General features: G+C 35.4%; 4 protein-coding genes across 5 annotated transcripts in view; all 4 read left to right on the plus strand.

The window, feature by feature from the left end:
* The first annotated feature begins 1,067 nt into the window (after positions 1-1,067).
* On the plus strand, positions 1,068-3,670 carry LOC138891643 (5-epi-aristolochene synthase). The gene is made up of 7 exons (XM_070175290.1): positions 1,068-1,241; positions 1,369-1,633; positions 1,721-2,096; positions 2,173-2,391; positions 2,523-2,661; positions 2,817-3,062; positions 3,167-3,670. Exons 1-7 carry the CDS (start codon positions 1,131-1,133, stop codon positions 3,461-3,463), a joined length of 1,653 nt encoding a protein of 550 aa, XP_070031391.1. The 5' UTR covers positions 1,068-1,130; the 3' UTR covers positions 3,464-3,670.
* A 5,200-nt stretch (positions 3,671-8,870) lies between these two features.
* Positions 8,871-11,473, plus strand: LOC138891644 (5-epi-aristolochene synthase). Its single transcript, XM_070175291.1, has 7 exons — positions 8,871-9,044; positions 9,172-9,436; positions 9,524-9,899; positions 9,976-10,194; positions 10,326-10,464; positions 10,620-10,865; positions 10,970-11,473. The coding sequence occupies exons 1-7, from the start codon at positions 8,934-8,936 to the stop codon at positions 11,264-11,266; spliced, it is 1,653 nt and encodes a 550-aa protein (XP_070031392.1). The 5' UTR covers positions 8,871-8,933; the 3' UTR covers positions 11,267-11,473.
* A 5,202-nt stretch (positions 11,474-16,675) lies between these two features.
* LOC138891646 (5-epi-aristolochene synthase) lies at positions 16,676-19,278 on the plus strand. Its single transcript, XM_070175293.1, has 7 exons — positions 16,676-16,849; positions 16,977-17,241; positions 17,329-17,704; positions 17,781-17,999; positions 18,131-18,269; positions 18,425-18,670; positions 18,775-19,278. Exons 1-7 carry the CDS (start codon positions 16,739-16,741, stop codon positions 19,069-19,071), a joined length of 1,653 nt encoding a protein of 550 aa, XP_070031394.1. The 5' UTR covers positions 16,676-16,738; the 3' UTR covers positions 19,072-19,278.
* Positions 19,279-24,399: 5,121 nt separating this feature from the next.
* The window catches only part of LOC104087276 (5-epi-aristolochene synthase-like), a 40,960-nt gene continuing 38,543 nt past the window's right edge, over positions 24,400-26,816 (plus strand). Inside the window, exons 1-6 of one of the 2 annotated variants that reach the window (XM_070175294.1) lie at positions 24,500-24,675; positions 24,803-25,067; positions 25,155-25,530; positions 25,607-25,825; positions 25,957-26,095; positions 26,251-26,496. In XM_070175294.1, the coding sequence (XP_070031395.1) occupies positions 24,565-24,675; positions 24,803-25,067; positions 25,155-25,530; positions 25,607-25,825; positions 25,957-26,095; positions 26,251-26,496 (1,356 nt within the window). In that variant the 5' untranslated portion in view covers positions 24,500-24,564. Of the gene's footprint in view, positions 24,676-24,802; positions 25,068-25,154; positions 25,531-25,606; positions 25,826-25,956; positions 26,096-26,250; positions 26,497-26,816 lie in introns of both variants that reach the window. The other variant, XM_070175295.1, reaches the window with a different exon arrangement.

Consider the following 26,816-nt stretch of genomic DNA (forward strand, 5'->3'; position numbering starts at 1 on the left):
CTTGAAAGTTTAAAATTTCAATTAGAATTATAGTAGGGTAAAACTGTCTATTTAAAATCAGTATTTAAAAAGGCATGAGCGAAAGATGAGGCGTTTTATCTAACACGAAGCGAGGTGTAAGCCCCATGGGTGTTTTATTTTTATATTTTATAAATTTATAAAATCATTATATAAATCAGAAAAATACACTAAAATTGTGAAAAGTTAAAGAAAATTATAGAATTAATATATATATATATATATATATATATATAAATGTGTGTGTGTGTGTATGTATGCGCATGCGCGCGCGACCATGCAACTTTTTTTACTTGAAAAAATAAAAGGCATAAAGATACATTATACCTATGTCATCAAAACAATATAAAAACTAGAGCGATACCAAAAGAAATTTTAAATTCAAAAACTAACTTGAAATTAATATATTTAAAATTTCATTTTTTTTTGTGTGGAGAAAACAAAACATAACACTTTGCTTTGTAACACTTTGCCTAGGTGAATGTCAGGGCTTATGCTCCACGATACTTATGCCCTGCCAGTACACCTCGCGGTGGGACTCGCTCAAAAAACGTCTTTGTTGTGAGAAATTTCAATTTTGGACCTCTACAATTTCGACAAAACCTTGTTCGTGAAAACTGTTTGATTAACTTTTAGACCATCCAGTCAATTTAACTCTAAACTGACCTAAATAAATACTACGTACACTAGTCTTTAAGTTCATCAAAGTGGACTCTGCATTAATAATTGAAATTTATGCCGCAACAATGACATTAGGTTTTATAAATAAAGTAATAGGAATTTGATAGTTCCAGGAAACAACTCTACAGTACTCCCTTATTTTGTGCCTTTTTAAATAATATTATTCAGTTGACGAAACAAATAAATAAAATATTTGGGAAACTGGATCAATAGACCCCAGACGCCAACAATGAATCAAAAGGCTGCTAGCTAGTGTAAAGTCTAGTAAGGCAACTGGGAAATTAAATGATTAGGTGCTTTTGATCAATTACATTAACTAGTCTCTCACCACTATATATACTTGTCCCTTCTCTTCCATTTAAGTAGAGTTCCTTTCTTTCTTCCTTAAAACTTAAAAGAACAAGTAAAAATACACTCATCTTTAATTAGCAATGGCCTCAGCAGCAGTTGCAAACTATGAAGAAGAGATTGTTCGCCCCGTCGCCGACTTCTCCCCTAGTCTCTGGGGTGATCAGTTCCTTTCATTCTCCATTGATAATCAGGTAATTTAACTAATACTAGTATTCTTTATTTATATTTATAGTTTGTTCTCCATTGATAATCAGGTAGTTTATTTATGTTGAACAACATTAATTTTGCTAATTTCAGTTTAATGTACATTACATATAGGTTGCGGAAAAGTATATATATGCTCAAGAGATTGAAGCATTGAAGGAACAAACGAGGAGTATGCTGTTAGCAACCGGAAGGAAATTGGCCGATACATTGAATTTGATTGACATTATTGAACGCCTTGGTATATCCTACCACTTTGAGAAAGAAATTGATGAGATTTTGGATCAGATTTACAACCAAAACTCAAACTGCAATGATTTGTGCACCTCTGCACTTCAATTTCGATTGCTCAGGCAACACGGTTTCAACATCTCTCCTGGTAAGTTCATCATGAAGTTGTTAAAATTATTATCCATTTATTGGAAGAAGGCTAATTCATCTTGAGTTTTCTTTCTTGAAATACCAGAAATTTTCAGCAAATTCCAAGATGAAAATGGCAAATTCAAGGAGTCTCTTGCTAGTGATGTCTTAGGATTATTAAACTTGTATGAAGCTTCACATGTAAGGACTCATGCTGACGATATCTTAGAAGACGCACTTGCTTTCTCCACTATCCATCTTGAATCTGCAGCTCCACATTTGAAATCTCCACTTAGGGAGCAAGTGACACATGCCCTTGAGCAATGTTTGCACAAGGGTGTTCCTAGAGTCGAGACCCGATTCTTCATCTCATCAATCTATGACAAGGAACAATCGAAGAATAATGTGTTACTTCGATTTGCCAAATTGGATTTCAACTTGCTCCAGATGTTGCACAAACAAGAACTTGCTCAAGTATCAAGGTGCGATATATAAAAACGATGAATCCTTTTTGATTCATCATATCTCAAGTACTCATGTTAATTTCTTATGCTGCAGGTGGTGGAAAGATTTGGATTTTGTAACAACACTTCCATATGCTAGAGATCGAGTAGTTGAATGCTACTTTTGGGCATTAGGAGTTTATTTTGAGCCTCAATACTCTCAAGCTCGCGTCATGCTCGTTAAGACCATATCAATGATTTCGATTGTCGATGACACCTTTGATGCTTACGGTACAGTTAAAGAACTTGAGGCATACACAGATGCCATACAAAGGTATGAACTTCATCAATTCACTTATTCCTTGATAGTGAATGTCGTCGTGAAAAGATTAAGACGAATTTCTACTCATTATAGTTGTGCTCTTTCAAAATGCATGAATTCACCTTAATTTTGTCATCCTGCAGATGGGATATCAACGAAATTGATCGGCTTCCTGATTACATGAAAATCAGTTATAAAGCTATTCTAGATCTCTACAAGGATTATGAAAAGGAATTGTCTAGTGCCGGAAGATCTCATATTGTCTGCCATGCAATAGAAAGAGTATGTTCGAGCAACTTAACTATCGAAATACATTTTTTCCTTAATCCATTTCTCACTTTGGTTTACCTTGTGTTCGTCTTTTAGTGATTAGAAACTTGATACAGTTCAATCAATATTTTCTAACACTTGAACACATATATGTTTTGTATTCACAGATGAAAGAAGTAGTAAGAAATTATAATGTCGAGTCAACATGGTTTATTGAAGGATATATGCCACCTGTTTCTGAATACCTAAGCAATGCACTAGCAACTACCACATATTACTACCTCGCGACAACATCGTATTTGGGCATGAAGTCTGCCACGGAGCAAGATTTTGAGTGGTTGTCAAAGAATCCAAAAATTCTTGAAGCTAGTGTAATTATATGTCGAGTTATCGATGACACAGCCACGTACGAGGTATGATTTGCATCTCAAGAAATTATATCATTATATGGGATTTGGACAAACAAAGTACAATTAAGGCAATATAAAAGCTAACCTTTAATTTATCTGCTTTCTAGGTTGAGAAAAGCAGGGGACAAATTGCAACTGGAATTGAGTGCTGCATGAGAGATTATGGTATATCAACAAAAGAGGCAATGGCTAAATTTCAAAATATGGCTGAGACAGCATGGAAAGATATTAATGAAGGACTTCTTAGGCCCACTCCCGTCTCTACAGAATTTTTAACTCCTATTCTCAATCTTGCTCGTATTGTTGAGGTTACATATATACACAATCTAGATGGATACACTCATCCGGAGAAAGTCTTAAAACCTCACATTATTAACCTACTTGTGGACTCCATCAAAATTTGAGCTGCCATTTGTTGCTCATCTCAAGGAAACTTCATTCTTCTTTGTTGTATAATTACGTTGTTAGGGAGCTGTTGTGCAGTGCACTTCCTAAACTAGGACCTTCTTAAGATCCTTGTAATCACAATATTTTGTTCTCGATATTCATACCTGAATATACTTGTTTAACACTTCAAATGATAGAAATTAAAGTTCATCCGATTTCACTTCTGTGCTATCAGCATATATACATTTTTTCATTCCGTCCATTTTCTCCTCTTTGTAATTTCATGTATATATCTAGGATGTAATAATAACTCTAAACAACAGTTTTATTTGGGATTTTTATCAAGCCATACACTATATGAAACCTTTTTACCCTCCCTACTCAAGTTTCAACGTAATTACACGGGGATATACAATTTACCAATTATATATATAAAACAAAGGGCAGCCCGGTGCACTAAGCTCCTGCTATGCGCGAAGTCACATTATTTCATCAAGAGTTCTCAGTAAAAAAAATTTCTTTAAACTACATCAATTCTTATTTTCTTTTTGGACCATTCCTACGAGATCTCTTGTTATGCCCTTCTTGTCCGCAGTTGCCACATGAAACATTATACTTCTTTGCCTTTATTTCATCATATGGTTTGTATCTTTATTTTTGAGGTCTCCCTGGTTGCCTTTTTCCTGTAGGTGGCAGGACAACTTCTTCTGCTATATGTTGTGGCACATCCCATTTGCTTTGATCAGGTAGAGGGTCCACTCGTATTTCATAAGTATGCAGAAGTGTCACGACCCAAAATTCCCACCTTTGGGACCGTGATGGCGCCTAATATTTTACTTGCTAGGCAAGCCAACGTTAGAATATAATTAGCCATTTTAACACAATTTTGAATTAATTAATAACAAAGAAAAAAATGCGAAAATAAAGTCTGAAATATAGCGAATAATCCATAATAATCGCGATGTCTAAATACCATCCCAGAACTGGAGTCACAAGTGCACGGGCTTCTAGAATAATACAAACAATGGTGTAAATAAAAATAAAGATGTATCGAAGAAAACAAGCGGCCAAAATAAAGTAGAAGGGGAATTCAGAGTTGCGAACGCTGGGCAACTATATACCTCAAGTCTCCGCTGGTAGCTGAATCCGAGCACAATCTACAGTACGTTGTTGGGACCAACTCCGGAATATGCACAAGAAGTGCGGAGTATAGTATGAGTACAACCGACCCCATGTACCCAGTAAGTGTCGAGCCTAACCTCGACGAAGTAGTGACGAGGCTAAGACATGTCACTTACATTAACCTGTACGCAATAATAATAATAACAACAATAATAGAAATAAATCAGGTAACTCATTTTAATAGTTGAATCCAACTCGGCAGTCATAACCAATTATTATTTCAATCAATTTCCGTTGCGGCGTGCAACCCGTCCCAACAATATAATTCCTCAATAAATTTTCGTTGCGGCGTGCAACCCGCTCCATCAATATAAACTTAAAATACAATCCGTTTCGGCGTGCAACCCGATCCCCCAATATATTCAGTTTTATTTCCTCAATCAATTTCCGTTGCGGTGTGTAACCCGCTCCAAAAATACAAACTAAAAATATAATCCGTTGCGGCGTGCAACCCGATCCCCCAATATATTAATTTTCATTTCCGTTGCGGCGTGCAACCCGCTCCAATAATATAATTTAACAACTCTTAAATATAATAAAATACTCCAATAAATACCACATTCAGTAAGAAGTTATTAGGCAACAATGCACACAATATTTATAGATTATTTAGGGACAAGTAATGACAAGTAGCAATTAATTGTGAAAATCAAGGAGAAAATAGGCAATTTAATTTCTAATATACTACATCTAAGTAGAAATTTAATCACATAGGTCAAATAAACATGTAACGATTATAACATGGATTCAAGGCATAATATTGAGCAAGGAATATGAGAGAAATAATTAATATAATAATTAATTCATGATTTAAAACAATCTATGATTTTCAAATAATTAGGCAACCAATTAGTTTGACGACGTATAGACACTCGTCACCTCGCCTATACGTCGTTCACATGAATTTCACATAACCAATAATTCAAGGGTTCTATTCCCTCAAGCGAAGGTTAACCACGACACTTACCTCGCTTTGCAAACAAATTCAAGATTGCAAAAAACCTTTGCCTCGCGAATTCGTGTCCGAAATCCTAAAATCTAGTCATAAACATTTCAATATACTCAATACAAATCGTAGGAATCAATACCGTACGAAATTAAAAATTTTCCGGATTAAAGTCCAAAATTCATCTAAAATATCAACAGTGGGACCCACGTCTCGAATCCTAGAAAAACTACGAAATCCGAACACCCGTTCCGATACGAGTTCAACCATATAAAAATTATCGAATTCCGACATCAGATTGATCTTCAAATCTTAATTTTATATTTTTGGAAGATTTTATAAAAATCTGATTTTTCTTCCATAAATTCACGGATTCATGATGTAAATGAATGGAATCATGAAATATAATTAATATAGGAAAAGGAACACTTACCCCAATGAATTTTTTGAAAAACCTACGAAACATCGTCACAAACCGAGCTCCCAAAGTCCAAATGTGAAATAATACCCAAACCCTCGGTTTTATAATACACAATGAGACCCCTCATTGTGCTGACCGCACATCCCGGGTTCTGCGGCCGCGATCAAAATTGTGCGGCCGCACTTCAATAGTGACTGCACTACCAGGCTTCATTAAAGACATAACTTTCCCTACAAATCTCCAAATGATTAACGCTATAAATTTCTGAAAACTAGATTCAAAGGGCTACAACTTTCATTTTTGAATCATCTCCAAATTCCTTATCGATTAAAATATATAAGATTCCGAAGTCAGAACATCTAGGCTGCAACACTCCCTTAGAGTGCGGCCGCGAGCAAAATTGTGCGGCCGCGGGAAGAATTGTGCGGCCGCGGGCAGAATTGTGCGCTCCGCACTTCTGCTCTGCGGTCCGCACTTTTTCCATTGCCTCATCACTCAAAAGTGTGCCCCCGCACTTCCAAAAGTTCCAGAACAACAGTAGAGTGCCGAAATGCCCGGACTCGCTCAAAACTCACCCCGAAACTCTCTGATCCACTCGAGATCCCATTCAACTATACCAACAAGTCCTGTAACATAATGTGGACGTACTTGAGATTTCAAATCAAGTCAAACAACATCGAAATTATAATTCACACCTCGATTCAGACTTATGAGTTTCAAACTTTTCAATTTACAAAACTCGTGCCGAAACATATTAAATTAATCTAGAATGATTTCAAATTTGGCACACAAGTCATAAATGACATAACTGAGCTATTCGAATTTTCAGAATCTCAATCCGAGTCCGATATCAACAAATTCAATTCCGCGGTCAAACTTTGAAAATCTTTAGCCTTGAGATTTCTAATTTTCGTCAAATGGCCATAACTTGAGCTAGCGAACTCCAAATTAAATTTCGGGCATACGCCCAAGTCCCAAATCACGATACGGACCTACCAGAACTGTCAAAACACTGATTTGGACCTGTTTGCTAAAAATGTTGACAAAAGTCAACTCAGTTGAGTTTTAAAGTTCTATTTCACATTTTAATCTATTTTTCATAAATACTTTTCGGAAAATTATACGGACTGCGCACGCAAGTCGAGAAACAATGTATCTATTTGAGGTCTAAGAATACAGAAATAACTATTAAATTTAAAGATGACCTTTTGGGTCATCACAAGAAGTCTCTCCCTCGTGTAATAAAAAGAGCAATAGTTTTCATAAGACTCGTTTCTATGACTCAAAGCCACCAAAGCATGTGGACAAGGAGGTTCATCAAGCTGGAATTGTCCACAACTACATTTCCTGTTTTGAAAACAAACAATGATGAAGAATTAAAAGATAGAATATATATGCTTATGGTGAAGTTTCATTAAATATTTATTATCGTTAATTAGTCGCTTTATGATTCAATATTCGTTTTCATTTTTAAATGTGGCACCGCTTATGAAAAATCTTGCGTACGCCACTGCTAAAAATAGAAGCCCGCGGAAATAAGGAGTCTATTTTAAATGATTGTATAATTTTTGTAGGGAAAACATGTTTATGGCGGGTAATTTTCAAAACTGGGATAATTTAGATAAATAGGTTTCATATAGTGTATAGGAAGTAAACAAAATCCCTTTTACAAAATTGGTCAAGAATAGGTATTTCCAAATTGGTGTACCAATTAGATGTAAAAAGAAAGCTTTAAAAGACAGTAAACTACTTATATATTACCAAAGCTTTACGAATTAGATGTAAAAAGACGTAAACTACTTATATATATTACCAAAGTAACTTGAAAGTTTAAAATTTCAATTAGAACTATAGTAGGGTAAAACTGTCTATTTAAAATCAGTATTTAAAAAGGCATGAGCGAAAGATGAGGCGTTTTATCTAACACGAAGCGAGGTGTAAGCCCCGTGGGTGTTTTATTTTTATATTTTATAAATTTATAAAATCATTATATAAATCAGAAAAATACACTAAAATTGTGAAAAGTTAAAGAAAATTATAGAATTAATATATATATATATATATGTGTGTGTGTGTGTGTGTATGCGCATGCGCGCGCGACCATGCAACTTTTTTTACTTGAAAAAATAAAAGGCGTAAAGATACATTATACCTATGTCATCAAAACAATATAAAAACTAGAGCGATACCAAAAGAAATTTTAAATTCAAAAACTAACTTGAAATTAATATATTTAAAATTTCATTTTTTTTTGTGTGGAGAAAACAAAGCATAACACTTTGCTTTGTAACACTTTGCCTAGGTGAATGTCAGGGCTTATGCTCCACGATACTTATGCCCTGCCAGTACACCTCGCGGTGGGACTCGCTCAAAAAACGTCTTTGTTGTGAGAAATTGCAATTTTGGACCTTTACAATTTCGACAAAACCTTGGTTCGTGAAAACTGTTTGATTAACTTTTAGACCATCCAGTCAATTTAACTCTAAACTGACCTAAATAAATACTACGTACACTAGTCTTTAAGTTCATCAAAGTGGACTCTGCATTAATAATTGAAATTTATGCCGCAACAATGACATTAGGTTTTATAAATAAAGTAATAGGAATTTGATAGTTCCAGGAAACAACTCTACAGTACTCCCTTATTTTGTGCCTTTTTAAATAATATTATTCAGTTGACGAAACAAATAAATAAAATATTTGGGAAACTGGATCAATAGACCCCAGACGCCAACAATGAATCAAAAGGCTGCTAGCTAGTGTAAAGTCTAGTAAGGCAACTGGGAAATTAAATGATTAGGTGCTTTTGATCAATTACATTAACTAGTCTCTCACCACTATATATACTTGTCCCTTCTCTTCCATTTAAGTAGAGTTCCTTTCTTTCTTCCTTAAAACTTAAAAGAACAAGTAAAAATACACTCATCTTTAATTAGCAATGGCCTCAGCAGCAGTTGCAAACTATGAAGAAGAGATTGTTCGCCCCGTCGCCGACTTCTCCCCTAGTCTCTGGGGTGATCAGTTCCTTTCATTCTCCATTGATAATCAGGTAATTTAACTAATACTAGTATTCTTTATTTATATTTATAGTTTGTTCTCCATTGATAATCAGGTAGTTTATTTATGTTGAACAACATTAATTTTGCTAATTTCAGTTTAATGTACATTACATATAGGTTGCGGAAAAGTATATATATGCTCAAGAGATTGAAGCATTGAAGGAACAAACGAGGAGTATGCTGTTAGCAACCGGAAGGAAATTGGCCGATACATTGAATTTGATTGACATTATTGAACGCCTTGGTATATCCTACCACTTTGAGAAAGAAATTGATGAGATTTTGGATCAGATTTACAACCAAAACTCAAACTGCAATGATTTGTGCACCTCTGCACTTCAATTTCGATTGCTCAGGCAACACGGTTTCAACATCTCTCCTGGTAAGTTCATCATGAAGTTGTTAAAATTATTATCCATTTATTGGAAGAAGGCTAATTCATCTTGAGTTTTCTTTCTTGAAATACCAGAAATTTTCAGCAAATTCCAAGATGAAAATGGCAAATTCAAGGAGTCTCTTGCTAGTGATGTCTTAGGATTATTAAACTTGTATGAAGCTTCACATGTAAGGACTCATGCTGACGATATCTTAGAAGACGCACTTGCTTTCTCCACTATCCATCTTGAATCTGCAGCTCCACATTTGAAATCTCCACTTAGGGAGCAAGTGACACATGCCCTTGAGCAATGTTTGCACAAGGGTGTTCCTAGAGTCGAGACCCGATTCTTCATCTCATCAATCTATGACAAGGAACAATCGAAGAATAATGTGTTACTTCGATTTGCCAAATTGGATTTCAACTTGCTCCAGATGTTGCACAAACAAGAACTTGCTCAAGTATCAAGGTGCGATATATAAAAACGATGAACCCTTTTTGATTCATCATATCTCAAGTACTCATGTTAATTTCTTATGCTGCAGGTGGTGGAAAGATTTGGATTTTGTAACAACACTTCCATATGCTAGAGATCGAGTAGTTGAATGCTACTTTTGGGCATTAGGAGTTTATTTTGAGCCTCAATACTCTCAAGCTCGCGTCATGCTCGTTAAGACCATATCAATGATTTCGATTGTCGATGACACCTTTGATGCTTACGGTACAGTTAAAGAACTTGAGGCATACACAGATGCCATACAAAGGTATGAACTTCATCAATTCACTTATTCCTTGATAGTGAATGTCGTCGTGAAAAGATTAAGACGAATTTCTACTCATTATAGTTGTGCTCTTTCAAAATGCATGAATTCACCTTAATTTTGTCATCCTGCAGATGGGATATCAACGAAATTGATCGGCTTCCTGATTACATGAAAATCAGTTATAAAGCTATTCTAGATCTCTACAAGGATTATGAAAAGGAATTGTCTAGTGCCGGAAGATCTCATATTGTCTGCCATGCAATAGAAAGAGTATGTTCGAGCAACTTAACTATCGAAATACATTTTTTCCTTAATCCATTTCTCACTTTGGTTTACCTTGTGTTCGTCTTTTAGTGATTAGAAACTTGATACAGTTCAATCAATATTTTCTAACACTTGAACACATATATGTTTTGTATTCACAGATGAAAGAAGTAGTAAGAAATTATAATGTCGAGTCAACATGGTTTATTGAAGGATATATGCCACCTGTTTCTGAATACCTAAGCAATGCACTAGCAACTACCACATATTACTACCTCGCGACAACATCGTATTTGGGCATGAAGTCTGCCACGGAGCAAGATTTTGAGTGGTTGTCAAAGAATCCAAAAATTCTTGAAGCTAGTGTAATTATATGTCGAGTTATCGATGACACAGCCACGTACGAGGTATGATTTGCATCTCAAGAAATTATATCATTATATGGGATTTGGACAAACAAAGTACAATTAAGGCAATATAAAAGCTAACCTTTAATTTATCTGCTTTCTAGGTTGAGAAAAGCAGGGGACAAATTGCAACTGGAATTGAGTGCTGCATGAGAGATTATGGTATATCAACAAAAGAGGCAATGGCTAAATTTCAAAATATGGCTGAGACAGCATGGAAAGATATTAATGAAGGACTTCTTAGGCCCACTCCCGTCTCTACAGAATTTTTAACTCCTATTCTCAATCTTGCTCGTATTGTTGAGGTTACATATATACACAATCTAGATGGATACACTCATCCGGAGAAAGTCTTAAAACCTCACATTATTAACCTACTTGTGGACTCCATCAAAATTTGAGCTGCCATTTGTTGCTCATCTCAAGGAAACTTCATTCTTCTTTGTTGTATAATTACGTTGTTAGGGAGCTGTTGTGCAGTGCACTTCCTAAACTAGGACCTTCTTAAGATCCTTGTAATCACAATATTTTGTTCTCGATATTCATACCTGAATATACTTGTTTAACACTTCAAATGATAGAAATTAAAGTTCATCCGATTTCACTTCTGTGCTATCAGCATATATACATTTTTTCATTCCGTCCATTTTCTCCTCTTTGTAATTTCATGTATATATCTAGGATGTAATAATAACTCTAAACAACAGTTTTATTTGGGATTTTTATCAAGCCATACACTATATGAAACCTTTTTACCCTCCCTACTCAAGTTTCAACGTAATTACACGGGGATATACAATTTACCAATTATATATATAAAACAAAGGGCAGCCCGGTGCACTAAGCTCCTGCTATGCGCGAAGTCACATTATTTCATCAAGAGTTCTCAGTAAAAAAAATTTCTTTAAACTACATCAATTCTTATTTTCTTTTTGGACCATTCCTACGAGATCTCTTGTTATGCCCTTCTTGTCCGCAGTTGCCACATGAAACATTATACTTCTTTGCCTTTATTTCATCATATGGTTTGTATCTTTATTTTTGAGGTCTCCCTGGTTGCCTTTTTCCTGTAGGTGGCAGGACAACTTCTTCTGCTATATGTTGTGGCACATCCCATTTGCTTTGATCAGGTAGAGGGTCCACTCGTATTTCATAAGTATGCAGAAGTGTCACGACCCAAAATTCCCACCTTTGGGACCGTGATGGCGCCTAATATTTTACTTGCTAGGCAAGCCAACGTTAGAATATAATTAGCCATTTTAACACAATTTTGAATTAATTAATAACAAAGAAAAAAATGCGAAAATAAAGTCTGAAATATAGCGAATAATCCATAATAATCGCGATGTCTAAATACCATCCCAGAACTGGAGTCACAAGTGCACGGGCTTCTAGAATAATACAAACAATGGTGTAAATAAAAATAAAGATGTATCGAAGAAAACACGCGGCCAAAATAAAGTAGAAGGGGAATTCAGAGTTGCGAACGCTGGGCAACTATATACCTCAAGTCTCCGCTGGTAGCTGAATCCGAGCACAATCTACAGTACGTTGTTGGGACCAACTCCGGAATATGCACAAGAAGTGCGGAGTATAGTATGAGTACAACCGACCCCATGTACCCAGTAAGTGTCGAGCCTAACCTCGACGAAGTAGTGACGAGGCTAAGACATGTCACTTACATTAACCTGTACGCAATAATAATAATAACAACAATAATAGAAATAAATCAGGTAACTCATTTTAATAGTTGAATCCAACTCGGCAGTCATAACCAATTATTATTTCAATCAATTTCCGTTGCGGCGTGCAACCCGTCCCAACAATATAATTCCTCAATAAATTTTCGTTGCGGCGTGCAACCCGCTCCATCAATATAAACTTAAAATACAATCCGTTTCGGCGTGCAACCCGATCCCCCAATATATTCAGTTTTATTTCCTCAATCAATTTCCGTTGCGGTGTGTAACCCGCTCCAACAATACAAACTAAAAATATAATCCGTTGCGGCGTGCAACCCGATCCCCCAATATATTAATTTTCATTTCCGTTGCGGCGTGCAACCCGCTCCAATAATATAATTTAACAACTCTTAAATATAATAAAATACTCCAATAAATACCACATTCAGTAAGAAGTTATTAGGCAACAATGCACACAATATTTATAGATTATTTAGGGACAAGTAATGACAAGTAGCAATTAATTGTGAAAATCAAGGAGAAAATAGGCAATTTAATTTCTAATATACTACATCTAAGTAGAAATTTAATCACATAGGTCAAATAAACATGTAACGATTATAACATGGATTCAAGGCATAATATTGAGCAAGGAATATGAGAGAAATAATTAATATAATAATTAATTCATGATTTAAAACAATCTATGATTTTCAAATAATTAGGCAACCAATTAATTTGACGACGTATAGACACTCGTCACCTCGCCTATACGTCGTTCACATGAATTTCACATAACCAATAATTCAAGGGTTCTATTCCCTCAAGCGAAGGTTAACCACGACACTTACCTCGCTTTGCAAACAAATTCAAGATTGCAAAAAACCTTTGCCTCGCGAATTCGTGTCCGAAATCCTAAAATCTAGTCATAAACATTTCAATATACTCAATACAAATCGTAGGAATCAATACCGTACGAAATTAAAAAATTTTCCGGATTAAAGTCCAAAATTCATCTAAAATATCAACAGTGGGACCCACGTCTCGAATCCTAGAAAAACTACGAAATCCGAACACCCGTTCCGATACGAGTTCAACCATATAAAAATTATCGAATTCCGACATCAGATTGATCTTCAAATCTTAATTTTATATTTTTGGAAGATTTTATAAAAATCTGATTTTTCTTCCATAAATTCACGGATTCATGATGTAAATGAATGGAATCATGAAATATAATTAATATAGGAAAAGGAACACTTACCCCAATGAATTTTTTGAAAAACCTACGAAACATCGTCACAAACCGAGCTCCCAAAGTCCAAATGTGAAATAATACCCAAACCCTCGGTTTTATAATACACAATGAGACCCCTCATTGTGCTGACCGCACATCCCGGGTTCTGCGGCCGCGATCAAAATTGTGCGGCCGCACTTCAATAGTGACTGCACTACCAGGCTTCATTAAAGACATAACTTTCCCTACAAATCTCCAAATGATTAACGCTATAAATTTCTGAAAACTAGATTCAAAGGGCTACAACTTTCATTTTTGAATCATCTCCAAATTCCTTATCGATTAAAATATATAAGATTCCGAAGTCAGAACATCTAGGCTGCAACACTCCCTTAGAGTGCGGCCGCGAGCAAAATTGTGCGGCCGCGGGAAGAATTGTGCGGCCGCGGGCAGAATTGTGCGCTCCGCACTTCTGCTCTGCGGTCCGCACTTTTTCCATTGCCTCATCACTCAAAAGTGTGCCCCCGCACTTCCAAAAGTTCCAGAACAACAGTAGAGTGCCGAAATGCCCGGACTCGCTCAAAACTCACCCCGAAACTCTCTGATCCACTCGAGATCCCATTCAACTATACCAACAAGTCCTGTAACATAATGTGGACGTACTTGAGATTTCAAATCAAGTCAAACAACATCGAAATTATAATTCACACCTCGATTCAGACTTATGAGTTTCAAACTTTTCAATTTACAAAACTCGTGCCGAAACATATTAAATTAATCTAGAATGATTTCAAATTTGGCACACAAGTCATAAATGACATAACTGAGCTATTCGAATTTTCAGAATCTCAATCCGAGTCCGATATCAACAAATTCAATTTCGCGGTCAAACTTTGAAAATCTTTAGCCTTGAGATTTCTAATTTTCGTCAAATGGCCATAACTTGAGCTAGCGAACTCCAAATTAAATTTCGGGCATACGCCCAAGTCCCAAATCACGATACGGACCTACCAGAACTGTCAAAACACTGATTTGGACCTGTTTGCTAAAAATGTTGACAAAAGTCAACTCAGTTGAGTTTTAAAGTTCTATTTCACATTTTAATCTATTTTTCATAAATACTTTTCGGAAAATTATACGGACTGCGCACGCAAGTCGAGAAACAATGTATCTATTTGAGGTCTAAGAATACAGAAATAACTATTAAATTTAAAGATGACCTTTTGGGTCATCACAAGAAGTCTCTCCCTCGTGTAATAAAAAGAGCAATAGTTTTCATAAGACTCGTTTCTATGACTCAAAGCCACCAAAGCATGTGGACAAGGAGGTTCATCAAGCTGGAATTGTCCACAACTACATTTCCTGTTTTGAAAACAAACAATGATGAAGAATTAAAAGATAGAATATATATGCTTATGGTGAAGTTTCATTAAATATTTATTATCGTTAATTAGTAGCTTTATGATTCAATATTCGTTTTCATTTTTAAATGTGGCACCGCTTATGAAAAATCTTGCGTACGCCACTGCTAAAAATAGAAGCCCGCGGAAATAAGGAGTCTATTTTAAATGATTGTATAATTTTTGTAGGGAAAACATGTTTATGGCGGGTAATTTTCAAAACTGGGATAATTTAGATAAATAGGTTTCATATAGTGTATAGGAAGTAAACAAAATCCCTTTTACAAAATTGGTCAAGAATAGGTATTTCCAAATTGGTGTACCAATTAGATGTAAAAAGAAAGCTTTAAAAGACAGTAAACTACTTATATATTACCAAAGCTTTACGAATTAGATGTAAAAAGACGTAAACTACTTATATATATTACCAAAGTAACTTGAAAGTTTAAAATTTCAATTAGAACTATAGTAGGGTAAAACTGTCTATTTAAAATCAGTATTTAAAAAGGCATGAGCGAAAGATGAGGCGTTTTATCTAACACGAAGCGAGGTGTAAGCCCCGTGGGTGTTTTATTTTTATATTTTATAAATTTATAAAATCATTATATAAATCAGAAAAATACACTAAAATTGTGAAAAGTTAAAGAAAATTATAGAATTAATATATATATATATAATATGTGTGTGTGTGTGTGTGTATGCGCATGCGCGCGCGACCATGCAACTTTTTTTACTTGAAAAAATAAAAGGCGTAAAGATACATTATACCTATGTCATCAAAACAATATAAAAACTAGAGCGATACCAAAAGAAATTTTAAATTCAAAAACTAACTTGAAATTAATATATTTAAAATTTCATTTTTTTTTGTGTGGAGAAAACAAAGCATAACACTTTGCTTTGTAACACTTTGCCTAGGTGAATGTCAGGGCTTATGCTCCACGATACTTATGCCCTGCCAGTACACCTCGCGGTGGGACTCGCTCAAAAAACGTCTTTGTTGTGAGAAATTGCAATTTTGGACCTTTACAATTTCGACAAAACCTTGGTTCGTGAAAACTGTTTGATTAACTTTTAGACCATCCAGTCAATTTAACTCTAAACTGACCTAAATAAATACTACGTACACTAGTCTTTAAGTTCATCAAAGTGGACTCTGCATTAATAATTGAAATTTATGCCGCAACAATGACATTAGGTTTTATAAATAAAGTAATAGGAATTTGATAGTTCCAGGAAACAACTCTACAGTACTCCCTTATTTTGTGCCTTTTTAAATAATATTATTCAGTTGACGAAACAAATAAATAAAATATTTGGGAAACTGGATCAATAGACCCCAGACGCCAACAATGAATCAAAAGGCTGCTAGCTAGTGTAAAGTCTAGTAAGGCAACTGGGAAATTAAATGATTAGGTGCTTTTGATCAATTACATTAACTAGTCTCTCACCACTATATATACTTGTCCCTTCTCTTCCATTTAAGTAGAGTTCCTTTCTTTCTTCCTTAAAACTTAAAAGAACAAGTAAAAATACACTCATCTTTAATTAGCAATGGCCTCAGCAGCAGTTGCAAACTATGAAGAAGAGATTGTTCGCCCCGTCGCCGACTTCTCCCCTAGTCTCTGGGGTGATCAGTTCCTTTCATTCTCCATTGATAATCAGGTAATTTAACTAATACTAGTATTCTTTATTTATATTTATAGTTTGTTCTCCATTGATAATCAGGTAGTTTATTTATGTTGAACAACATTAATTTTGCTAATTTCAGTTTAATGTACATTACATATAGGTTGCGGAAAAGTATATATATGCTCAAGAGATTGAAGCATTGAAGGAACAAACGAGGAGTATGCTGTTAGCAACCGGAAGGAAATTGGCCGATACATTGAATTTGATTGACATTATTGAACGCCTTGGTATATCCTACCACTTTGAGAAAGAAATTGATGAGATTTTGGATCAGATTTACAACCAAAACTCAAACTGCAATGATTTGTGCACCTCTGCACTTCAATTTCGATTGCTCAGGCAACACGGTTTCAACATCTCTCCTGGTAAGTTCATCATGAAGTTGTTAAAATTATTATCCATTTATTGGAAGAAGGCTAATTCATCTTGAGTTTTCTTTCTTGAAATACCAGAAATTTTCAGCAAATTCCAAGATGAAAATGGCAAATTCAAGGAGTCTCTTGCTAGTGATGTCTTAGGATTATTAAACTTGTATGAAGCTTCACATGTAAGGACTCATGCTGACGATATCTTAGAAGACGCACTTGCTTTCTCCACTATCCATCTTGAATCTGCAGCTCCACATTTGAAATCTCCACTTAGGGAGCAAGTGACACATGCCCTTGAGCAATGTTTGCACAAGGGTGTTCCTAGAGTCGAGACCCGATTCTTCATCTCATCAATCTATGACAAGGAACAATCGAAGAATAATGTGTTACTTCGATTTGCCAAATTGGATTTCAACTTGCTCCAGATGTTGCACAAACAAGAACTTGCTCAAGTATCAAGGTGCGATATATAAAAACGATGAACCCTTTTTGATTCATCATATCTCAAGTACTCATGTTAATTTCTTATGCTGCAGGTGGTGGAAAGATTTGGATTTTGTAACAACACTTCCATATGCTAGAGATCGAGTAGTTGAATGCTACTTTTGGGCATTAGGAGTTTATTTTGAGCCTCAATACTCTCAAGCTCGCGTCATGCTCGTTAAGACCATATCAATGATTTCGATTGTCGATGACACCTTTGATGCTTACGGTACAGTTAAAGAACTTGAGGCATACACAGATGCCATACAAAGGTATGAACTTCATCAATTCACTTATTCCTTGATAGTGAATGTCGTCGTGAAAAGATTAAGACGAATTTCTACTCATTATAGTTGTGCTCTTTCAAAATGCATGAATTCACCTTAATTTTGTCATCCTGCAGATGGGATATCAACGAAATTGATCGGCTTCCTGATTACATGAAAATCAGTTATAAAGCTATTCTAGATCTCTACAAGGATTATGAAAAGGAATTGTCTAGTGCCGGAAGATCTCATATTGTCTGCCATGCAATAGAAAGAGTATGTTCGAGCAACTTAACTATCGAAATACATTTTTTCCTTAATCCATTTCTCACTTTGGTTTACCTTGTGTTCGTCTTTTAGTGATTAGAAACTTGATACAGTTCAATCAATATTTTCTAACACTTGAACACATATATGTTTTGTATTCACAGATGAAAGAAGTAGTAAGAAATTATAATGTCGAGTCAACATGGTTTATTGAAGGATATATGCCACCTGTTTCTGAATACCTAAGCAATGCACTAGCAACTACCACATATTACTACCTCGCGACAACATCGTATTTGGGCATGAAGTCTGCCACGGAGCAAGATTTTGAGTGGTTGTCAAAGAATCCAAAAATTCTTGAAGCTAGTGTAATTATATGTCGAGTTATCGATGACACAGCCACGTACGAGGTATGATTTGCATCTCAAGAAATTATATCATTATATGGGATTTGGACAAACAAAGTACAATTAAGGCAATATAAAAGCTAACCTTTAATTTATCTGCTTTCTAGGTTGAGAAAAGCAGGGGACAAATTGCAACTGGAATTGAGTGCTGCATGAGAGATTATGGTATATCAACAAAAGAGGCAATGGCTAAATTTCAAAATATGGCTGAGACAGCATGGAAAGATATTAATGAAGGACTTCTTAGGCCCACTCCCGTCTCTACAGAATTTTTAACTCCTATTCTCAATCTTGCTCGTATTGTTGAGGTTACATATATACACAATCTAGATGGATACACTCATCCGGAGAAAGTCTTAAAACCTCACATTATTAACCTACTTGTGGACTCCATCAAAATTTGAGCTGCCATTTGTTGCTCATCTCAAGGAAACTTCATTCTTCTTTGTTGTATAATTACGTTGTTAGGGAGCTGTTGTGCAGTGCACTTCCTAAACTAGGACCTTCTTAAGATCCTTGTAATCACAATATTTTGTTCTCGATATTCATACCTGAATATACTTGTTTAACACTTCAAATGATAGAAATTAAAGTTCATCCGATTTCACTTCTGTGCTATCAGCATATATACATTTTTTCATTCCGTCCATTTTCTCCTCTTTGTAATTTCATGTATATATCTAGGATGTAATAATAACTCTAAACAACAGTTTTATTTGGGATTTTTATCAAGCCATACACTATATGAAACCTTTTTACCCTCCCTACTCAAGTTTCAACGTAATTACACGGGGATATACAATTTACCAATTATATATATAAAACAAAGGGCAGCCCGGTGCACTAAGCTCCTGCTATGCGCGAAGTCACATTATTTCATCAAGAGTTCTCAGTAAAAAAAATTTCTTTAAACTACATCAATTCTTATTTTCTTTTTGGACCATTCCTACGAGATCTCTTGTTATGCCCTTCTTGTCCGCAGTTGCCACATGAAACATTATACTTCTTTGCCTTTATTTCATCATATGGTTTGTATCTTTATTTTTGAGGTCTCCCTGGTTGCCTTTTTCCTGTAGGTGGCAGGACAACTTCTTCTGCTATATGTTGTGGCACATCCCATTTGCTTTGATCAGGTAGAGGGTCCACTCGTATTTCATAAGTATGCAGAAGTGTCACGACCCAAAATTCCCACCTTTGGGACCGTGATGTCGCCTAATATTTTACTTGCTAGGCAAGCCAACGTTAGAATATAATTAGCCATTTTAACACAATTTTGAATTAATTAATAACAAAGAAAAAAATGCGAAAATAAAGTCTGAAATATAGCGAATAATCCATAATAATCGCGATGTCTAAATACCATCCCAGAACTGGAGTCACAAGTGCACGGGCTTCTAGAATAATACAAACAATGGTGTAAATAAAAATAAAGATGTATCGAAGAAAACACGCGGCCAAAATAAAGTAGAAGGGGAATTCAGAGTTGCGAACGCTGGGCAACTATATACCTCAAGTCTCCGCTGGTAGCTGAATCCGAGCACAATCTACAGTACGTTGTTGGGACCAACTCCGGAATATGCACAAGAAGTGCGGAGTATAGTATGAGTACAACCGACCCCATGTACCCAGTAAGTGTCGAGCCTAACCTCGACGAAGTAGTGACGAGGCTAAGACATGTCACTTACATTAACCTGTACGCAATAATAATAATAACAACAATAATAGAAATAAATCAGGTAACTCATTTTAATAGTTGAATCCAACTCGGCAGTCATAACCAATTATTATTTCAATCAATTTCCGTTGCGGCGTGCAACCCGTCCCAACAATATAATTCCTCAATAAATTTTCGTTGCGGCGTGCAACCCGCTCCATCAATATAAACTTAAAATACAATCCGTTTCGGCGTGCAACCCGATCCCCCAATATATTCAGTTTTATTTCCTCAATCAATTTCCGTTGCGGTGTGTAACCCGCTCCAACAATACAAACTAAAAATATAATCCGTTGCGGCGTGCAACCCGATCCCCCAATATATTAATTTTCATTTCCGTTGCGGCGTGCAACCCGCTCCAATAATATAATTTAACAACTCTTAAATATAATAAAATACTCCAATAAATACCACATTCAGTAAGAAGTTATTAGGCAACAATGCACACAATATTTATAGATTATTTAGGGACAAGTAATGACAAGTAGCAATTAATTGTGAAAATCAAGGAGAAAATAGGCAATTTAATTTCTAATATACTACATCTAAGTAGAAATTTAATCACATAGGTCAAATAAACATGTAACGATTATAACATGGATTCAAGGCATAATATTGAGCAAGGAATATGAGAGAAATAATTAATATAATAATTAATTCATGATTTAAAACAATCTATGATTTTCAAATAATTAGGCAACCAATTAATTTGACGACGTATAGACACTCGTCACCTCGCCTATACGTCGTTCACATGAATTTCACATAACCAATAATTCAAGGGTTCTATTCCCTCAAGCGAAGGTTAACCACGACACTTACCTCGCTTTGCAAACAAATTCAAGATTGCAAAAAACCTTTGCCTCGCGAATTCGTGTCCGAAATCCTAAAATCTAGTCATAAACATTTCAATATACTCAATACAAATCGTAGGAATCAATACCGTACGAAATTAAAAAAATTTCCGGATTAAAGTCCAAAATTCATCTAAAATATCAACAGTGGGACCCACGTCTCGAATCCTAGAAAAACTACGAAATCCGAACACCCGTTCCGATACGAGTTCAACCATATAAAAATTATCGAATTCCGACATCAGATTGATCTTCAAATCTTAATTTTATATTTTTGGAAGATTTTATAAAAATCTGATTTTTCTTCCATAAATTCACGGATTCATGATGTAAATGAATGGAATCATGAAATATAATTAATATAGGAAAAGGAACACTTACCCCAATGAATTTTTTGAAAAACCTACGAAACATCGTCACAAACCGAGCTCCCAAAGTCCAAATGTGAAATAATACCCAAACCCTCGGTTTTATAATACACAATGAGACCCCTCATTGTGCTGACCGCACATCCCGGGTTCTGCGGCCGCGATCAAAATTGTGCGGCCGCACTTCAATAGTGACTGCACTACCAGGCTTCATTAAAGACATAACTTTCCCTACAAATCTCCAAATGATTAACGCTATAAATTTCTGAAAACTAGATTCAAAGGGCTACAACTTTCATTTTTGAATCATCTCCAAATTCCTTATCGATTAAAATATATAAGATTCCGAAGTCAGAACATCTAGGCTGCAACACTCCCTTAGAGTGCGGCCGCGAGCAAAATTGTGCGGCCGCGGGAAGAATTGTGCGGCCGCGGGCAGAATTGTGCGCTCCGCACTTCTGCTCTGCGGTCCGCACTTTTTCCATTGCCTCATCACTCAAAAGTGTGCCCCCGCACTTCCAAAAGTTCCAGAACAACAGTAGAGTGCCGAAATGCCCGGACTCGCTCAAAACTCACCCCGAAACTCTCTGATCCACTCGAGATCCCGTTCAACTATACCAACAGGTCCCGTAACATAATGTGGACGTACTTGAGATTTCAAATCAAGTCAAACAACATCGAAATTATAATTCACACCTCGATTCAGACTTATGAGTTTCAAACTTTTCAATTTACAAAACTCGTGCCGAAACATATTAAATTAATCTAGAATGATTTCAAATTTGGCACACAAGTCATAAATGACATAACTGAGCTATTCGAATTTTCAGAATCTCAATCCGAGTCCGATATCAACAAATTCAATTCCGCGGTCAAACTTTGAAAATCTTTAGCCTTGAGATTTCTAATTTTCGTCAAATGGCCATAACTTGAGCTAGCGAACTCCAAATTAAATTTCGGGCATACGCCCAAGTCCCAAATCACGATACGGACCTACCAGAACTGTCAAAACACTGATTCGGACCTGTTTGCTAAAAATGTTGACAAAAGTCAACTCAGTTGAGTTTTAAAGTTCTATTTCACATTTTAATCTATTTTTCATAAATACTTTTCGGAAAATTATACGGACTGCGCACGCAAGTCGAGAAACAATGTATCTATTTGAGGTCTAAGAATACAGAAATAACTATTAAATTTAAAGATGACCTTTTGGGTCATCACAAGAAGTCTCTCCCTCGTGTAATAAAAAGAGCAATAGTTTTCATAAGACTCGTTTCTATGCCTCAAAGCCACCAAAGCATGTGGACAAGGAGGTTCATCAAGCTGGAATTGTCCACAACTACATTTCCTGTTTTGAAAACAAACAATGATGAAGAATTAAAAGATAGAATATTTATGCTTATGGTGAAGTTTCATTAAATATTTATTATCGTTAATTAGTAGCTTTATGATTCAATATTCGTTTTCATTTTTAAATGTGGCACCGCTTATGAAAAATCTTGCGTACGCCACTGCTAAAAATAGAAGCCCGCGGAAATAAGGAGTCTATTTTAAATGATTGTATAATTTTTGTAGGGAAAACATGTTTATGGCGGGTAATTTTCAAAACTGGGATAATTTAGATAAATAGGTTTCATATAGTGTATAGGAAGTAAACAAAATCCCTTTTACAAAATTGGTCAAGAATAGGTATTTCCAAATTGGTGTACCAATTAGATGTAAAAAGAAAGCTTTAAAAGACAGTAAACTACTTATATATTACCAAAGCTTTACGAATTAGATGTAAAAAGACGTAAACTACTTATATATATTACCAAAGTAACTTGAAAGTTTAAAATTTCAATTAGAACTATAGTAGGGTAAAACTGTCTATTTAAAATCAGTATTTAAAAAGGCATGAGCGAAAGATGAGGCGTTTTATCTAACACGAAGCGAGGTGTAAGCCCCATGGGTGTTTTATTTTTATATTTTATAAATTTATAAAATCATTATATAAATCAGAAAAATACACTAAAATTGTGAAAAGTTAAAGAAAATTATAGAATTAATATATATATATATATATATATATATATATATATATATATGTGTGTGTGTGTGTGTGTATGCGCATGCGCGCGCGACCATGCAACTTTTTTTACTTGAAAAAATAAAAGGCGTAAAGATACATTATACCTATGTCATCAAAACAATATAAAAACTAGAGCGATACCAAAAGAAATTTTAAATTCAAAAACTAACTTGAAATTAATATATTTAAAATTTCATTTTTTTTTGTGTGGAGAAAACAAAGCATAACACTTTGCTTTGTAACACTTTGCCTAGGTGAATGTCAGGGCTTATGCTCCACGATACTTATGCCCTGCCAGTACACCTCGCGGTGGGACTCGCTCAAAAAACGTCTTTGTTGTGAGAAATTGCAATTTTGGACCTTTACAATTTCGACAAAACCTTGGTTCGTGAAAACTGTTTGATTAACTTTTAGACCATCCAGTCAATTTAACTCTAAACTGACCTAAATAAATACTACGTACACTAGTCTTTAAGTTCATCAAAGTGGACTCTGCATTAATAATTGAAATTTATGCCGCAACAATGACATTAGGTTTTATAAATAAAGTAATAGGAATTTGATAGTTCCAGGAAACAACTCTACAGTACTCCCTTATTTTGTGCCTTTTTAAATAATATTATTCAGTTGACGAAACAAATAAATAAAATATTTGGGAAACTGGATCAATAGACCCCAGACGCCAACAATGAATCAAAAGGCTGCTAGCTAGTGTAAAGTCTAGTAAGGCAACTGGGAAATTAAATGATTAGGTGCTTTTGATCAATTACATTAACTAGTCTCTCACCACTATATATACTTGTCCCTTCTCTTCCATTTAAGTAGAGTTCCTTTCTTTCTTCCTTAAAACTTAAAAGAACAAGTAAAAATACACTCATCTTTAATTAGCAATGGCCTCAGCAGCAGTTGCAAACTATGAAGAAGAGATTGTTCGCCCCGTCGCCGACTTCTCCCCTAGTCTCTGGGGTGATCAGTTCCTTTCATTCTCCATTGATAATCAGGTAATTTAACTAATACTAGTATTCTTTATTTATATTTATAGTTTGTTCTCCATTGATAATCAGGTAGTTTATTTATGTTGAACAACATTAATTTTGCTAATTTCAGTTTAATGTACATTACATATAGGTTGCGGAAAAGTATATATATGCTCAAGAGATTGAAGCATTGAAGGAACAAACGAGGAGTATGCTGTTAGCAACCGGAAGGAAATTGGCCGATACATTGAATTTGATTGACATTATTGAACGCCTTGGTATATCCTACCACTTTGAGAAAGAAATTGATGAGATTTTGGATCAGATTTACAACCAAAACTCAAACTGCAATGATTTGTGCACCTCTGCACTTCAATTTCGATTGCTCAGGCAACACGGTTTCAACATCTCTCCTGGTAAGTTCATCATGAAGTTGTTAAAATTATTATCCATTTATTGGAAGAAGGCTAATTCATCTTGAGTTTTCTTTCTTGAAATACCAGAAATTTTCAGCAAATTCCAAGATGAAAATGGCAAATTCAAGGAGTCTCTTGCTAGTGATGTCTTAGGATTATTAAACTTGTATGAAGCTTCACATGTAAGGACTCATGCTGACGATATCTTAGAAGACGCACTTGCTTTCTCCACTATCCATCTTGAATCTGCAGCTCCACATTTGAAATCTCCACTTAGGGAGCAAGTGACACATGCCCTTGAGCAATGTTTGCACAAGGGTGTTCCTAGAGTCGAGACCCGATTCTTCATCTCATCAATCTATGACAAGGAACAATCGAAGAATAATGTGTTACTTCGATTTGCCAAATTGGATTTCAACTTGCTCCAGATGTTGCACAAACAAGAACTTGCTCAAGTATCAAGGTGCGATATATAAAAACGATGAACCCTTTTTGATTCATCATATCTCAAGTACTCATGTTAATTTCTTATGCTGCAGGTGGTGGAAAGATTTGGATTTTGTAACAACACTTCCATATGCTAGAGATCGAGTAGTTGAATGCTACTTTTGGGCATTAGGAGTTTATTTTGAGCCTCAATACTCTCAAGCTCGCGTCATGCTCGTTAAGACCATATCAATGATTTCGATTGTCGATGACACCTTTGATGCTTACGGTACAGTTAAAGAACTTGAGGCATACACAGATGCCATACAAAGGTATGAACTTCATCAATTCACTTATTCCTTGATAGTGAATGTCGTCGTGAAAAGATTAAGACGAATTTCTACTCATTATAGTTGTGCTCTTTCAAAATGCATGAATTCACCTTAATTTTGTCATCCTGCAGATGGGATATCAACGAAATTGATCGGCTTCCTGATTACATGAAAATCAGTTATAAAGCTATTCTAGATCTCTACAAGGATTATGAAAAGGAATTGTCTAGTGCCGGAAGATCTCATATTGTCTGCCATGCAATAGAAAGAGTATGTTCGAGCAACTTAACTATCGAAATACATTTTTTCCTTAATCCATTTCTCACTTTGGTTTACCTTGTGTTCGTCTTTTAGTGATTAGAAACTTGATACAGTTCAATCAATATTTTCTAACACTTGAACACATATATGTTTTGTATTCACAGATGAAAGAAGTAGTAAGAAATTATAATGTCGAGTCAACATGGTTTATTGAAGGATATATGCCACCTGTTTCTGAATACCTAAGCAATGCACTAGCAACTACCACATATTACTACCTCGCGACAACATCGTATTTGGGCATGAAGTCTGCCACGGAGCAAGATTTTGAGTGGTTGTCAAAGAATCCAAAAATTCTTGAAGCTAGTGTAATTATATGTCGAGTTATCGATGACACAGCCACGTACGAGGTATGATTTGCATCTCAAGAAATTATATCATTATATGGGATTTGGACAAACAAAGTACAATTAAGGCAATATAAAAGCTAACCTTTAATTTATCTGCTTTCTAGGTTGAGAAAAGCAGGGGACAAATTGCAACTGGAATTGAGTGCTGCATGAGAGATTATGGTATATCAACAAAAGAGGCAATGGCTAAATTTCAAAATATGGCTGAGACAGCATGGAAAGATATTAATGAAGGACTTCTTAGGCCCACTCCCGTCTCTACAGAATTTTTAACTCCTATTCTCAATCTTGCTCGTATTGTTGAGGTTACATATATACAC

Source organism: Nicotiana tomentosiformis, chromosome 5, assembly GCF_000390325.3.
Source record: "Nicotiana tomentosiformis chromosome 5, ASM39032v3, whole genome shotgun sequence".
NCBI lineage: Eukaryota > Viridiplantae > Streptophyta > Magnoliopsida > Solanales > Solanaceae > Nicotiana > Nicotiana tomentosiformis.